The sequence below is a fragment of the Adelges cooleyi genome, unplaced genomic scaffold (assembly GCF_023614345.1).
Source record: "Adelges cooleyi isolate 19-005CV unplaced genomic scaffold, UGA_ACOO_1.1 ACOO_flye_CR_arks_rails_tigmint_CR_PRNA_108, whole genome shotgun sequence".
NCBI lineage: Eukaryota > Metazoa > Arthropoda > Insecta > Hemiptera > Adelgidae > Adelges > Adelges cooleyi.
The window spans coordinates 16663922-16679629 of record NW_026095761.1 but is presented as its reverse complement, the minus strand read 5'-3'; the positions used below and the strand labels follow the sequence as shown (position 1 = coordinate 16679629).

General features: G+C 31.2%; 2 protein-coding genes across 9 annotated transcripts in view; both read right to left on the bottom strand.

The window, feature by feature from the left end:
- Positions 1–883: 883 nt before the first annotated feature.
- On the bottom strand, positions 884–7855 carry LOC126846701 (mannosylglucosyl-3-phosphoglycerate phosphatase). 7 transcript variants are annotated; one of them, XM_050586457.1, is made up of 9 exons: positions 7713–7853; positions 5960–6126; positions 4770–5001; positions 4604–4690; positions 3717–4271; positions 3352–3615; positions 3027–3277; positions 2826–2953; positions 884–1727 (listed from the first exon to the last, which is right to left on the bottom strand). In XM_050586457.1, the coding sequence occupies exons 2-9, from the start codon at positions 6089–6091 to the stop codon at positions 1361–1363; spliced, it is 2016 nt and encodes a 671-aa protein (XP_050442414.1). In that variant the 5' UTR covers positions 6092–6126; positions 7713–7853; the 3' UTR covers positions 884–1360. The 7 variants fall into 7 exon arrangements, with proteins under 7 accessions (XP_050442414.1, XP_050442435.1, XP_050442451.1 ...); XM_050586478.1 differs by having other exon boundaries at positions 5960–6122; positions 7713–7851; XM_050586494.1 differs by lacking the exon at positions 5960–6126 and adding an exon at positions 7314–7394 and having other exon boundaries at positions 7713–7845.
- Positions 7856–10484: 2629 nt separating this feature from the next.
- Positions 10485–15708, bottom strand: part of LOC126846651 (adenylate cyclase type 2) — an 82025-nt gene continuing 76801 nt past the window's right edge. The window contains exons 10-20 of one of the 2 annotated variants that reach the window (XM_050586354.1): positions 15348–15533; positions 15211–15269; positions 14969–15136; positions 13971–14211; positions 13766–13894; positions 13540–13703; positions 13245–13476; positions 13034–13180; positions 12859–12970; positions 11619–11857; positions 10485–11000 (exon numbers count right to left, since the gene is read on the bottom strand). In XM_050586354.1, the coding sequence (XP_050442311.1) occupies positions 10866–11000; positions 11619–11857; positions 12859–12970; positions 13034–13180; positions 13245–13476; positions 13540–13703; positions 13766–13894; positions 13971–14211; positions 14969–15136; positions 15211–15269; positions 15348–15533 (1812 nt within the window). In that variant the 3' untranslated portion in view covers positions 10485–10865. The remainder of the gene's footprint in view (positions 11001–11618; positions 11858–12858; positions 12971–13033; positions 13181–13244; positions 13477–13539; positions 13704–13765; positions 13895–13970; positions 14212–14968; positions 15137–15210; positions 15270–15347; positions 15534–15708) is intronic. The other variant, XM_050586362.1, reaches the window with a different exon arrangement.

Sequence of the window (15708 nt, the reverse complement as noted above, 5' to 3'; positions counted from 1 at the left end):
TTAATGTAATCTAAGATGATATTTCTAAAATGTTTAAATTGAAAATAATATCACGAAATATACAAGCAAAACAATAATGATATTGTTATATTTTAACCTTTTATAAATACCTGAAATTGGCACCAGAACCACTAAATTATTGCTACTGAACAATTAAATCTAAATTTACTTATTGACTTAGAATTAATGTTATTTATATTTAATTTTGTAACTATTTAATACTGTAAAAGCCAAGCTAAAATGATATAATTTTTTTTATTAAAAAATATGACGGAAGAAGGATGTTTATTAAGTCTTATGATCCAACACAGATAAAAACTTCTATGGGCAAACTACAAAGGAAACATTCTCCTTATTTACTCTATTCTGTAAAATAAAATTTAAATCTTCTATAATGATTAATCATGCCTATGCGTTATCAATATTTTAGCACAAATCAAAATTACATTAGACTGCGAATAATATTTATAAGCAAATAATATCAATAGGTAACTGTATTATTAATTATAACATTAAACATTTGTTGTTTATTTTAGACTAGTGTGTCTCCTTTGTTTCCATGATCTGAACTACTGAACACTAACATTTACTAATAATTAATTTTGTTAACGAAGCAGATGTCAATTTATTTGGCAAAATACGTCGTGCTTCGATGGAAACACAATTGTGGTGTATTGAATAATGTTTATTTTTGTCAATATATTAATTATATTATATAAATGTCAAAATAAGAAACGTGGAAATAATGCATTTTCATTAAAGAAAAAAAAAGATTATAATATTAAATAATACACAATTTAACAATGCAAAGATTGAACATATTATACAATTTTACTAACAATAAGAACAGTGTAAAATAGTTACACCAATTAAGTAAAATATAAATACTTTTTAATTTAAATGAGACAATACATTATGGTTATAGTTAAAAAATAAATCACTAAAATCTCGCATGTGACTAGAATGCATAAAAACCTTAAAATATTAAAAAATGGACTTGGTTTTTGGCCGGTCTGCGTTTCACAATGAATTATGATTTTTATAATTGTTCAATTAAACATAAATAAATATATATATATGTAATAGTAATGGTAGTATAACTAAGTAATTATCTTTACGACTAAAATACGTTATTGGGTTTTATTACGATTTTTATTATATAATTATGTTCAAGAATTCAACAAACAAACAAATATTATTATTATAAAGGTTGCCTATATAGACTTATACGTGATAAATGATTAACAATAACACTTTTATTATAATGGAAATGGTAAATAGCCTTAGAATAGAGGCAGGGAGAGGAACGAGAAATGTTTAAAAAGATTGGTTATTAATGGGGTAACAAAGTTTTGGTAACTTAAGACTGATCAAAACTTCCTTGAGGAGAACTGTTTAGCTCGTCAACTTCTTGAATAACAGATTCGGCTTCTAATCGTTGACGGTCGGCTAACATCTCTCGCCTGAGCTGAGCATTCAACTTGATGATTCGGTTTTGTAATTTCGGAGACAACTGACACGTTTGTTGTTCCAGGTCGTCGAAACTGGCGCGTCTGTTTAACTTGTGATGATGATGATGAAAATGGTGTCCAGAGGACGGAGGGGACGGAGAATGTGAATAACCATGATGGTGAATAGACAAGCTCGGAGAAGTTAGAGATCCTCGTCTGAGCGGAGAAGGCCCTCCCTCCCACTCGTTGCCTTCCATAGATTTGACCAGACTGTGTCTAAAAGTACATAATATAAATAAAACCACAATTATTATTACAATATATTATTTTTTAACTGCCAGAAAACTTTTATTATTCAAACAATAAAAAATTGTTTAAAATACAATTTATAATAGAAATAGAAATGATTAAAATTCATTCATTTTGATTCCTACAGCAATACTTTATATCTGAACCACTAAAATTTGATAAAATAATAGATTTATATTTTACTGATCTTTCGATAACTTTTTATTAATTTCATACATTTTTTATGTGATTTTAACACTTTCAGTTATGAATTTTTTTCATTTCAATAAGCCTCATAATTCAAAATTATACACACTTACTGTAATAGGATTATTTATTAAATGTGTTACTAATACTAATAGTAATATTCAATTTATTTAAATGTAATTTTTAAATTAGAAATTGATTGTTTTAATAATTTTAAAATCCAATGATATCACTGGGAAGCTGCGATTTTGCAGCATGGTATAAAGAAGTCGATTTTGAGTAATTCTACTTTTATTCAGTCATTATACACCGGATTACCGAACATGTCAAATAATTATCACATGGCTGGATAACCAAAAGACCATTGTATCAGATTAGTAAGACTGTGATAATTAAGCACTTTCGATATAAACACCTTTTGTTTGGGTATACTTAGAATAATACAACTTAACCCCATACTACACTGCGGATGACGATAATTTGTATTTAAATTTGTGTCATCCGCAGCAAACGTGTTAAGGAGGGTATAGATCACAAAAAATATGATAATTTTTACATGTAGTTTATCTTGAGAACCAGAGTCGATCTAAAGAAAGTAACTGCAATTTGTGTATGCGTAATTTAAGTGTACTAAAACAAACCATATACAAATTTTATGCCTCAGAAAAAATGTATAATTTGTGCCTCAGTATATTTGTTTTAAACATGTCTAACAATTATTGAAATAATAGTTGCTATGATATTTTATTTAGAGTGCTTTCTTAAACAGTGATCTGGGAGTCAGTTAAATATATATATATATAAATGTTTGTCGTGTTGTCACCTTAAGTGAGGCTAGGAAAATACATTGAGCAAAAATCAAATAATACAATATTATACCTTCGAGATAAGGTCACCAGACTTTGCCTGTGTTTCGAAAAACGATGTGATTTTCCCTGTCTCATTTTGATTGCGGCAAAATGATTTTGAATGGCCAAGCTCAATTCTGGACATTCTTCTTCGTTAATCTAATAAAAATAAGATTTATTAAATAATAAAAATATAATAATTATTGTCAAAAGACTTAAAATAAAAACCTACCACAACGGGAGAATTTTTTAACACAGTGTATCCATCGCATCCGTTGTGTAAATAACACTTTGTGGCCAACCTGTACGACTGGTTGGGAATGAGGTATTCGTCACCTATTTTAACTAAATTCGGTTCGATTCTACTGCCTGGTTCAGCTTCTGGATCAAAACCAAAACTAATACCAGATACTTGGAGAAAACGTCCTTCGGTTTTCGGATATTTACTTACACCGTTTTCTAATGCTCCTAAAATTTGTTGACCTACAATAAAAAAATAAGTTTATTTATTGAAAAACATTTAAAATGTAAATTAAAAATAATATAAATTTACTTACCAGTAACTTGTATGACAATAGTAGGGTCTTGCATAGGCACAATGTTAACGAGGTCACCTAAAGTGAAATCGCCAGGAGGATGAATACGATCAGAGCGAAAAGTGCCGGAATTCAACATCACTAAATCTGCTCCGGTGGCCGCTAATAAAACATCGCATACCCAATTTCCCAGGTTCGTTTCGCTGGTTCTTATCTGACTGAACCGACCATCTAATTCAACATGAAATGTACCTAGTACTTCGCCCATCTTTCCTTCCATCACACCTAAGTAAAAAAAAAACGTTTTTATTTAATTTAATTAATTAACAGTAGCAAATGAGCAATAAAAATTGCAAAGCTCTATTTTCGTAATTGTATCTTCTTACCCAAATAAGAATCCAAAATTTCTTTCATAACAACGTCTTCTTTAATATCTTTGGTGACTTCAATCCTCTGTATTTCAACTGCGTCGTTAGACCCTTCCAGATTAATAGTTATTTTTGAAAATTCTCTGAAGTCAGTTCCACTCTTGACAATAAACCTATCGTTTATTTTCTGTACATCATACGCATGATCGTGGCCGCCAAGGATTAAATCGATTTCACTCACATTTTCGGCCAACTTGACGTCATTTGGCATACGCATGTGAGTAAGAGCTATTATGTAATCACAGCCGTCTTCTCGAAGTTGTTTTGCTAACGATCGGCCAGCTTCAACGAAATCTATGAACGTTACTTCTTCCGGATCAATAGTAGCCAGAGTGTCTAACCAATCTCGTTCGACCAAGCCAACTAAACCAATTCTTCTGTTGTGCCAATCAAAGACGTGAGTAATTTTACCATCGCCCAAAGGCCTACCAGTCTCATTATCAACCACATTTGACATTAGCCATGGAAAATTGGTTTCGGATACACGTTCTGCTAACACTTCCAGTCCAAAATCTATATATGTATATTATAACAAAAAAAATTGTAATAAATATAATGTACTGATTTATTCTCAACTCAGTTTTAAAGATAGAATAACGTTTTAAGGCTTGTTTCTAACTTTTGGTTATTTATGTTTAGTTTTTAATTTTTTTTTTTAAATATTGACATTAAAAAAAAAAAAAAAAGAATAATGATTTGAGTGTTATTTATGGTTTTTTCAAGCAACATAAGAAGGTCACTTTTTAATTTCCTTATGTTACTAAATTTACTTTTTTATCATGTAGTAGTTTTCTGACAAGGTAATAGTGCTGAATAAAATGATATTCTTTGTTCAGTTTGCTTACCAAATTCGTGATTTCCATAAACAGCACATTGTGTCCCTAAGTTGTTCAGTACCTTTGACATCTGTTCTCCCTTTGTAAAAGTGCTCACTGAAAATAACCGTTTACAAAAATGTAGGTATAATTATTTTATTGTAAAAGCTAAATAGGAAAAAAAATCACTACGTACACATGCTTGGAGAAAATACATCTCCGCTAAACAATATCATAGGTTGTAAGTGAGCAAACGACTTGATCATAGTGGAGAACCGCGATGCGCCACCGCACGGCTCTTGATCTCTAGCTTCAACGTTGTACACGTCATTGAAATGAAGAATAACTAATGGTGGTGTGGATCCAGACATCTGATCGGTCATGGTACTTAGTGTTCGTAAGCTGGCGTGTTGTACTTCCAAAGATGCCTGCGACCAATAAAAATATATAAAAAAAGAGTCAACAATCATGATGTCGTAACTAAACAACCTACAATTGAAGTCGTAACTATGGACGATAGTCAATTATTGATAAAACAATGACATTATCTAATAGAACAGTACTCAAAGAAAATATTCAAACATTAACATCGGGTAGTTAGGTTATTTTAGTAAATGTGAAAATTGCATTCATAGAAATGAATAATTACGTTAGTAAATATTTATTATTATATCAAAAACAAATGACAAAAACTTATAGACGGCAAAAAGGAATTACCATGATAATAAATAGAACCACAGTAACATGTTTGTTATATATTTGACAGATGGCTGAATATCGGTTATTTAAACATAATGGCATGAAAATTGATTTTCACGGTTAAATTATTTTTTTTTTTTAAAAAGAAACTGTTCAGTGTTCACGAATCGACAAGGCTAACAACAATACAGTTAAAAAATAAATGCATAATGAGCAAAGATACTATTAAGATGAAGTTTTCCCAAGGATAAACGATTTTTATTATCTTAAACAAAGAAAACTACACATGAATATAATAATGAAAAGAAAGAAACATATTGAACAAATAAATAAGAAAGTTACTAGCGCTATATATGAGCAAAAGCAATACAGAGAAAATAATTTCAAACAAAGAAATTGCTTGAAACATTATTATTACATTTTATGTTTAAAAGTGAAAGTAAAGCATGGTACATATAAAAGTATAAAAAACAAAATGTTCAAGCTAATTGCAATAATTTGTACTTAATATGAAATCGGAACAGTTATTAACAATAGGTATATGAAGTAAACGATTAAGTAATCAGTACGCAACAGTGGAATTAATTATTGCCATACTTATTTACAATTTTAACATTTTTATAGACATAAAATAGAAAAGCTAAGAAGAATTTAACATTAAACTAATTTATTTAATTCTTTCTATACCTGTTTTAACCAACCGACTACATTTCGAACACCGGTCGAAACTTGGCTAGAGCTGGGAAGCTCAACAGACGAGACTGCTGTAGAGTCCACAAACTCGTCCCATTTGGATCTTAGACTAGATTTGGTTGCCATGCTGTTAGATAATTGGACTCCTTTGGTTAGGCTAACTACAAAATTATAGTGTTAGGTATTTTCATTGAATACAACATTTATAACAATATTTATACACCTTCACCAAATTGAAACATGTCATATACAATTTGAATAAATCACTATGATTTATAGATTACAAAATGTTAAGACTATCTAAAATAATGTTAAAAATAAAATACTTGTAAATATATTATATAAATACGTTTTAAAAGAAGAACTTACAAAAACTAGTATATTAAAACCAAACAGTTTGCTGTTATTGATTAAATCATTATGATTAAAATAATATAAATAACAAAAAGTTAAGTGAACATGTTATTTCTATTATTATTATTATTATTATAGAATTAATATATTATTATTGATGGGCATTGTATATAAATTTGACCCTTTTTTTTCCTTTAAAATCATAGATTTAAAATTGTGAGTTCTGCAAATTTAAAATAATTGGGGATTGTTAAATTATTAATATATTTATGACTATTATTTTCTAATGTAACTTAAAGTACCATATTACAGTTACAAATAATTGGTATTCATTTATTATTTCAGTTATAAAACCAAAAAAGTGAATCTGACAATTTTCCCCAACTATTGAATTATTGTTTGGACGTTACAAAACGTAGTAATATAAAAACTTAAAATTGGACAAAGAACTATAAATTAAAATGACAAACTTATGGAAAAACGTTTTTCATAACTCAAATAAATGGTCAGAAATATTAAACTGGCGACCCAAGAATTAATGGCTCGCGATTGGTCTATTAATGTTCTTACCAGTTTAGCTTGAAAGTTAAGTGTAGCCTAACATAGTATCATAAAATTAAAAGCTATACCGGCAAAGTAGCCAATAATAAACCATTGTTTTTTTAAATTAAACTTAATTTTAAACAAAATATTGAAAAGTCATTAGATTTTGATATTTTCCATTAAACAAATTTACAATAAAGAGAGCAAAGGTGTTTGTCAAAAGCTAGCACACGAATAAAAACATTATTTGCGATTTGTTGCATGCAAATTGAATGGTCAATGACAACAAATTGTTCTATAATTAGCAAACAGAATAAAGGGTTATACAGGGCCGAGGGAGCTGATTATAATTAAATGTAATTATTTAAAAATGCTATTTAGAACAACGGAGGTAATATAATATAATTGTAAAAAAAAAACACCTAAATAAAAATAACCAAAGGGCACCTGCCTTGATATGACCAAAATTCGACTGCGATACACGGCTATCATATTTTACAGCCAGTAAGATTTGTACGAGTTTTAACATTAGTTAAAAAAAAAACAAAATGTATTTTCGGACGAATAAAAATCTCGACACTCGCGGCGGTTTTAGAACGATTAGGTAGGTATATTGAATTTCTACCGAAACCAAAACGAAAAAATATTTAATAGCTATGTAAAATGTACTAGCTAAACGCGTTACTCCCGGGACAAGTCCCTGGATACATGTAGGTCAGGGTGTTTGTGTTCACAAATCACAGGCTGTTTTGAAAACCTATTGATTTTTTCCCACCATTTTGCCGCAGCGCCGTCGGACGATCGCTTTGCATACGAAATTATGTCGTATGGTAGAAAAATATGTGTTTACCTGACGTCGGTGTTGTACAGCAGCCACTAATTAATCTCGATCGACTATACCCGTGATCATACTTGTCTATGCTTTTCTCAGCATACGAAACATAATAATTATGACTTTGGCAAGATTTTTCGTTTTTTAATAGGTGGACATCATATCAGATTTTACCATTTATGACAAAATGGTATAGGTATGTCGTTAACTTGGGTTATCAATTTTTCAGTATGACAGCTGGTATTCTCTCGTAGGAAAATACACGGGCTCCCGAGAAAACCGACGGCCATTTTGTGGTCATCGCAATTTGCTGACATACCTATTCATTTGTCACGACCCGTTATCAATATAAACTGATAACAGCCAAAAGTGATAACTCTCCGAGCGCTGAAAACGTCGATCAACTTCGAAGTTCGAACACAACGTTACCTTGTGATTAATGTGATCAAAATTTTCAAGTTGAAGAGTTTAAGTATGACGTATTCCTTGTTAAAAACTAATTTCGCACAATGCTTCCTATAAGTTTTAGTATTTAATATTTTTTTTATAATTTATAACAAACGGTTAAAACACTGTTACCTAAATATATTCGGCCTACGTTAAGATGATTGTTTTATATATCTAAAAAAAACTTAAGCAACTTATAGTTAAATGTAATAAAATAATAATAAAAACCATTAACCATACAAATTATATACTCTCCACGTATACGACGTATTTCGGCAACTATGTGGTCATCTTCAGCGCTAACGTTAGCGCTGAAGATGACAACATTGTTGCCAAAATACAACGTATACGTAAAGTGTATATAATTTGTGTAGTTAAGGGTTTTATTATTATTTTATTTTTAATATTTTATATAGTACAACAGCTATACTCATTACTCATTAACGCTCACAAATCTTTGATCAAATACTAGGTTAAAATGTTTAACTTTGATGCAAAGCTGAACAGGTATTGGTTTAACAAAGATGGATTTTTACTATTATATACATTTTTTTTGTGCTAGTAAACACAATAACTTTAACCACCAGACTTGTTTTTTCATGTAGCAATGAAAGTCTATTTATCAATTATTGTAGACTGTAGTACACCGTAAATGGCCCGGGCATTATTTAAATAAATTTGTAATCAAAAATAATTAAAATAAATGTTTTAACTAAAAAAATTGAAATCAAATTGTATTTTAAATAATTAAATGAAACCAAATAACAAATATTTAAATAAAATTATAATTGCTTACTGAAATAATTTTTTTATTTTAATTCAAATGGAATTAATTGGATAGCTTTTATGAAAAACTTTATGTTAAATTTATTTATGATAGACTATAATTTTTGTCACAAAAAATTGTCCAATTATAGAAAAATGAAAATAATAATATGTTTAGTAATAAATCAGATTTACATTTCGATACCTTGAAGCACACAAGTGCTATGTTCATAGGATAGAACGTGGACATAGCACTTGTGTGCTTCAAGGTATCGATTTAATATTAGGAAACTATTTAAAATAACTTATTATTTATAAAGAGCATTATAAAGAAATAACTAATAGTCTTTATTTTTAATTTAAATGTTAAAAAAAAAAAAATAAATAACACTACAAAAAAATGTAATCATTTTTTGCAACAACAACCAAAATACATCTACTTATTAAAACATGTTTTCGCTGAATCAGAATTAAGAATCGACCTTCGTTTTTTATAAGAATTTTTTTAGCACATCAATTTGTATATGTATGTGTGGCAATGGTGTCAATGTTTTCGAGTTATAATAAAAATAACTTAACGTTACAAACAAAACATAGAAAAACAAAATTTTGCATTGGGCGATCACGGGTATTGTAGTGAAGAATTACAACATAAAGCTAAGTTTCAACTTTTTTTATGTCAGTAAAATAATAAAGATTAGTTTTAGGAAACTTTTATTGTATTTTGCTTGAATTAAAAAAACCCACATTGTATTAAACACTTTCCTATCATATTAATCTATATCTGATACCTATCTATGTAATCTTACCTAACCTAAACTATAATGGACTACAAGTATTTACTCGTATATCACGTTAGAAACTCGAAGATTAATTCAATATTCAAAAGTGGTTATATAGACCAGTATTTATCGCAATACGTCGTTTTCGAAATTGAATGTTTCGAAAGTCAACAGTTTATGCATTAGTTATTAGTTTTAGTAACGATTAAATATTTTGAATTAAACATTTGTTTTTAAATTATATTTGTAATAACTTCGATGCGGAGTTGTATTTATCGTAACTTCAAATTTAAGTAATAAGTATGTGCCATTAAAATTATCAAATTAATCTAAAGATCAAAGTATCTATAATAAACTAACTAAAGTAGTAAAAAAAATATAATAATTATTTCTATTTTAGATCTCGATGAAATCCAAAAAAAATTTGATTAAAATAGTGATTTTTAATGTTGTATTATGTATATGACTAATATATAAAAGCAATATGCTAGGTATTTTATATAAGGTTTGGAGCATTTATACTAACTTAGTACCGCACGAACCAATCCGCCAAAAGTAATTGATAATAGCTAAAGTTCTGGAAATGCAAAAACATGACTTGAAAGTAGAATTTTTTATATTTCGATTTAATAGTTACAATGACTACTATTTTAAGACCTGGCTTAACGACAGCAATGTCATTTTACCCATAAAAACGTAATTTTTTTAGAAATAATAATTTTTAAGGTTACTTTTTATATCAAATATTTTCACAGTAACATAAATATTAAATTTTTCATCTTATGATGGTGGCGTTGAGTCTTCATCAACAAGACGATGACAAATCTTAACTTTTAATGTTAGTTTAGTGTTAGTAATTGTTTACGCTATATGACGATCATGTGTTGCATGCTTTCGAATTCTGATAATAAATGATAATAAATAGTATATTACTGGTTACATATGTAAATAGTCTCGAGGCGAATACACGCCGGTTATTTTATTCGAAAACAATGTACTTTAATTACAACTTAATACACAAGTATACATTCCATATTATGCACATGTTTGTAGATGTTCTTGTCTAAATGAGACTGAAATTTCGGCGCTGGTAAACTAGAAGGGCGGTCCAGGGGGTTTCGTTGATAAAACGATGCATGCATTGTTCAAAACGCCAAAGCAGGTAAGCCGAAAACATCTATTTTGCTTTTGTGTCGTATTGAGTATTCACAAAGTATGTGGTCAATGTGCCTTTTCCTTTGACGAACGTAGGACCTCTACATTCGCAGTCATAACCGGCCGCCATCAGGATTTTTGCTGTGTCTTCGGTCACCTGCATTCAAAATGCATTTACGTCTTAACATTAATTTGTAAGAATATTAAAAAAAAAAAAAAAATGGGAAGGCTGTACCAAAAAAATGTTTAACAGTTTTATAGAAGGCGCCCAATGTGAATGTGGAGAATTAATAAAAACTATGAGTTATGTTTAGAAATATTTTAACCATAAGAGGTATTATGTTGTAAGGTTTCTCGTAAGCATCTCGGAAGGTACTATAAATTGTTGCTGGGAATTAGGGTAAATAATATTAGGGTAGCTTCGGAGGCTACCTTGCGTTTAGCATTGCTCATTACTTTCTCATAAGGGGTTTGAATAGAACATTACTGTATTACTGTTGAGATGCTTTTTCCAACCGATTACGATCTCAACTCTATTCAGCTTGGCTTTTCCAAAAGTATAAGCTGATATTGGATATATATATGTATATATTTTTTTTGGATATTAGGTACATATCAAATTCAAATATTCAAATATCAATTCTTCTTTCCACGGATGGTAGGAACCTCGACCATCATTTAACGTCATAAAACTCAATCACGTAAGCACTCCCGTACCATCCCTTCTGTCTTGTATATTTTTATTTGTTCATGATTACAAAGCATAGTTCGAAACCTGTATTCTGCCCATGGTCCCACAACTGTCCATTCTTGAGGCCACGTTCACAGTGTTGCCCCAAATGTCATATTGAGGTTTTTGCGCTCCGACCACGCCGGCGATGACAGGCCCGTGGTTTAAGCCTATTCTTAGTTTGAACCTCTGAAAGGATTCGCGGTTTATTTGTTCCAAAATCGTCATCAACGCTATAGCAAACTCCACCAGGATGACAACGTTATGCTCTTGCTGTCTGTCAGCTGCCTGTAGACAAAAAAAATAATGAATGAGCATTTTTCAACAACAAAATATAATAATACTTTTTCAACAGATTTGAATGATTTGTTTTAATCGACGGCTAAGGTTAACGCAGAAGTCTGAAGAGACTTCGAATGTCAACAAGAGTTTACTCAAACGCATACCTATAACTAATTGAATGTTGACCATTATATTACTTTACTTACTTTTTAAAAATTAATATTTAAAGAATATGTTTTTTCGCTGTACATTACTTCAATGTCTGTGTAATAATTCTTTGTTAAAAAAAACATGGAACATTTAAGTAAAAAGCTATTTATCTTTTGCTTCGCTGTGTGTCAACACTAGGGAAATAAATACACATTAGTATGTAAAAGCTTTGAAGACATTCAGGTACTCAAGGTTTAGCCAAGTTTTTAACCTTGTCACTTAGTATGAAATAATTGATGGTATATTGGTATCAGGTATGGTTTTACTAAAATATATATATAATAATATATACTTGTACATAAATTATTATCCTAACTTAATTTTCGTAAGCCTAATACATTTTATGGTTTACACGAATATAGATATTAAATGATTTTTTTAACAGTGTTGAAGTCTTTCGACCTTACAAAATTAGGATGAGTTAACAAAAGACATTAGTTATGAAATACATTTACAAGGGTAGAATTACCTAAGGGTAGATCACCCCTCATTAAAAATAAATTGGTAGTTAAAATAAAACCTCACTAGTTTTTATTGTGTTTTTATAAAAAAAATATTACCTTCATATTTTGTAATTGTATTACCTTTAACGGTAGGAATTCATTAAATTTGTCAAAAAACTCATGTGGTAGTAATACATTTTGGGTCAAATATTTAACCTACCCACTCACTATCCTTTTAAAATGGTTGACACAACTGCATTAAAATTGAACTGTGTAGGCCTGCCATTGACCAATAATGTAATTTAATTGTTATATAATACACAATAATTAATAATGTTTTATTATACAACTTGCCTTTGATTTGCTGTCTTCTTTGCCGGGCCTTAGGCCGGATGCTAGCATGTACGTGCTTCCGATGGTCTTGATTTTTTCAATTGAACTAAATTTGGGTTTTAACAAGAGCTAAAAAAAGGATATTGTTTAAATAGTTGCGAACGCCTGAGACAACACGAATACGGTTTTTACTTTGTCAAAATCGCATATGATTTCGTTCAGCAGCCGCAGGCACTCGAGGCCTTGTTTGTTGACGTCGTTTTCGTCGTAAAACTCTTTGTAATTGGGTATGGACGCGAACATGACCGCAATACAACTATACCTCTCGTGGTACAGATCCTGAATGATAATCATAAATATTAATGCATGTCCATAAAGGTTCGAGGGTCGTGTTGTAACGGACTTGCAGCACTTGTTCCCGGAGGAAATGCTCGGCAACGTGGGCCGGCAAAATGTTTTCCAATAGTATCTTGTTGATGCCACGCATTGTTTCCACTTCTTCTTGTTCCACTTTCAATTTTGCCCGCCACAGAAAGTCCGTCCGGGCAGACAGTTCGTTTTTTCTGTCCAACATGTGAAATATGACCACCAAGAGTGCTATGGGAGCCCATATTTTCAACTGCCAAGGCATTTCGCTGCAAACAAACGCATGATAGGGTGAAACTCTTGGTGAAAATAACATGAAAGGTTTCACTCACTACTCGTTGAATTCTTTAAAATGATACTGAAACAACGGCAAAGTCTGGTACACGGATAGGTGCAGGGTAGAGCACACGACCATGATGAAAAGTTTTAGGGTGATGCCGATCCGGAGAAAGGCGGACATTAACGTTAGCGCCAGGATTGTACTGTACAGGAACGCCTGGATAACACAAGGGAATATTAGGTAACAAAGGGTGAAAAAGCGTTTCGCTGTTGACTTACCGAAACAATAGATGACGAGTCGACTTGTGGGTTTTCGGACAAGTTTAATAAATTAGTCGCGTTCGACGTGAAATCGATGGTCTCGTTCACGTAGCCGGCACGACCAACGTACTTGTAATCCGTATCTAACTAAAACAAACATGTTTGGCATCGAACATATTAACAATGCGGATTTACTGTCGGCAAACCTTGTATGTATACTTACCAAGGTGATTATAGCGCAGATTCCCACCAGAGCGGAGCTAAGCAAGAATATGGACATCCGAAGCCATCTGGAAGAGCCTACAGACACGTTTTCTTGGGACACACAGTCGTCGTCCGGTATCCAACTGACGTAGGCGAATACACTCAGTGCCACGAGCGAAGCCCCTTGAGCTCCCCACATTGTTAAAGTCCTGACACACACAAACAAAAGACGAGCAAATGCGTTTAAAAGATATGAAAGCCTAAATGGAAAAAGGTAGCATACTTAAAAATGTCTGAAGCTAACAGTACCGGACTAAACAATTGACATTTCACTAACAAAAAGTAAGATTTCTAAACTTAACATAATTTTTTTTTGTAGTCACGTTTGTAAACAAGCTTATTTGCACTACAGATCTAGATCCCAAGATGTAGCATCGTCATCATCAACATGTAGCATAACACCTCGGCGATCTCGTTTGTACTGATAAATATATCGAATAATTTTACCTTTAACCCGTTATTCCTAAGTGGTAACATTTGTGGTGTTAAGACTTCAAACAAATAATAATATAGTTAAATGCGATTAGGTTTGTAATTTTTACCAAATGTCGACAAGAGTCTAAGCGATTCTATCCTTTCGATCTTAGAAATTTTTTTACGATTGAATGTTTTAAATGTAAGGTCATTTGCCCAAAAAAACATTTATGAACTATAAGTAAGTTGACCTTCTAATCCTCTAACTGCATCATAACTAACGAATCTCGAGTTTTCATTTTATTTTTAATAGTTTTCAGGAACTTACAACTTCCCGGCACAAGTTGTATTTTTGGTATATTGAGAATCGCCGTCGTTATTTGGTCAAAAATATGTAAACAAAATGATTTCAATAAAATACAAATGTCGCCACTGTAATTGTATTATATTATATTGTATTTATATATATATATATATATATTAGTAAATATTATATTGCTCGGTAAGCACGCGTCGATATGACTATACTTTGAGAAAACTCACTTGGGAATCAAAAGTTGCTGAACAAGAACCATGCAAATGAATAGTATTAGGGCCACCGAACTATAGTACTTGTAAAACGGGTCGGCCTGGTTTCTGTATTGCGATTCTTGAACACCGTTTTTGAACCACAAGCAAACCGGATTGAAATCTTCCATGTTGTACCATTTTCTGAAAACAATAAAGGATTCATTGACTTATGTGGTATTGTGCGAAATCAAAACTAAAAAAAAATACACACTCACTTGCAATCTAAGCACGCGCTTTTGGACGGTAGTAAATTCGACTCGATCATAGCTAAACTCTAAAAAAACAAAACGGCTCCGTTTAAAAGATATAATTTATGAATATTAGCCGTACATATTATACTTATATTGCATACCGTAAGTCCGATATTTTTGGCCATAGTGCTTTCGGTTATGTTAGCGAACGGTTTGTCTGCTCCCCAGCACTCGATGTATTTGGTCATTTTGCTCGGTGATCTGTTTCTGTTCAATCCATCGTCCTGAACGGGTCCGCCATTTTCCGTCTGTTGGCCTCCTCTGGATTGTAACGAGTTTCCGTTCCCCTGTAGGAAAAAACAGTATTTAAACGATAGAAACAAAGTAAAAAAAAAACATTTGTTCTTATCGATTTTATATCGAGTAAACTGACTGTGAAAAAGCCAGCATGACGAGCTGACGGAGAATATTAGGACCAGAGTGGTCACAAGTTTTGTAGGAATTATTCTTACTGAAAGTGAT

Bases quoted from the DNA above. Each gene is read 5' to 3' on its own strand.
- LOC126846701 (XM_050586446.1), bottom strand. From the start codon at position 7,354: ATGATAGCCGTGTATCGCAGTCGAATTTTGGTCATATCAAG. The intron at 6,123-7,313 runs GCAGGTGCCCTT...TTTTGTAGTTAG, and splicing joins CGAATTTTGGTCATATCAAG to CCTAACCAAAGGAGTCCAAT. The intron at 4,691-4,769 runs GTACGTAGTGAT...GGTTATTTTCAG, and splicing joins TGTATTTTCTCCAAGCATGT to TGAGCACTTTTACAAAGGGA.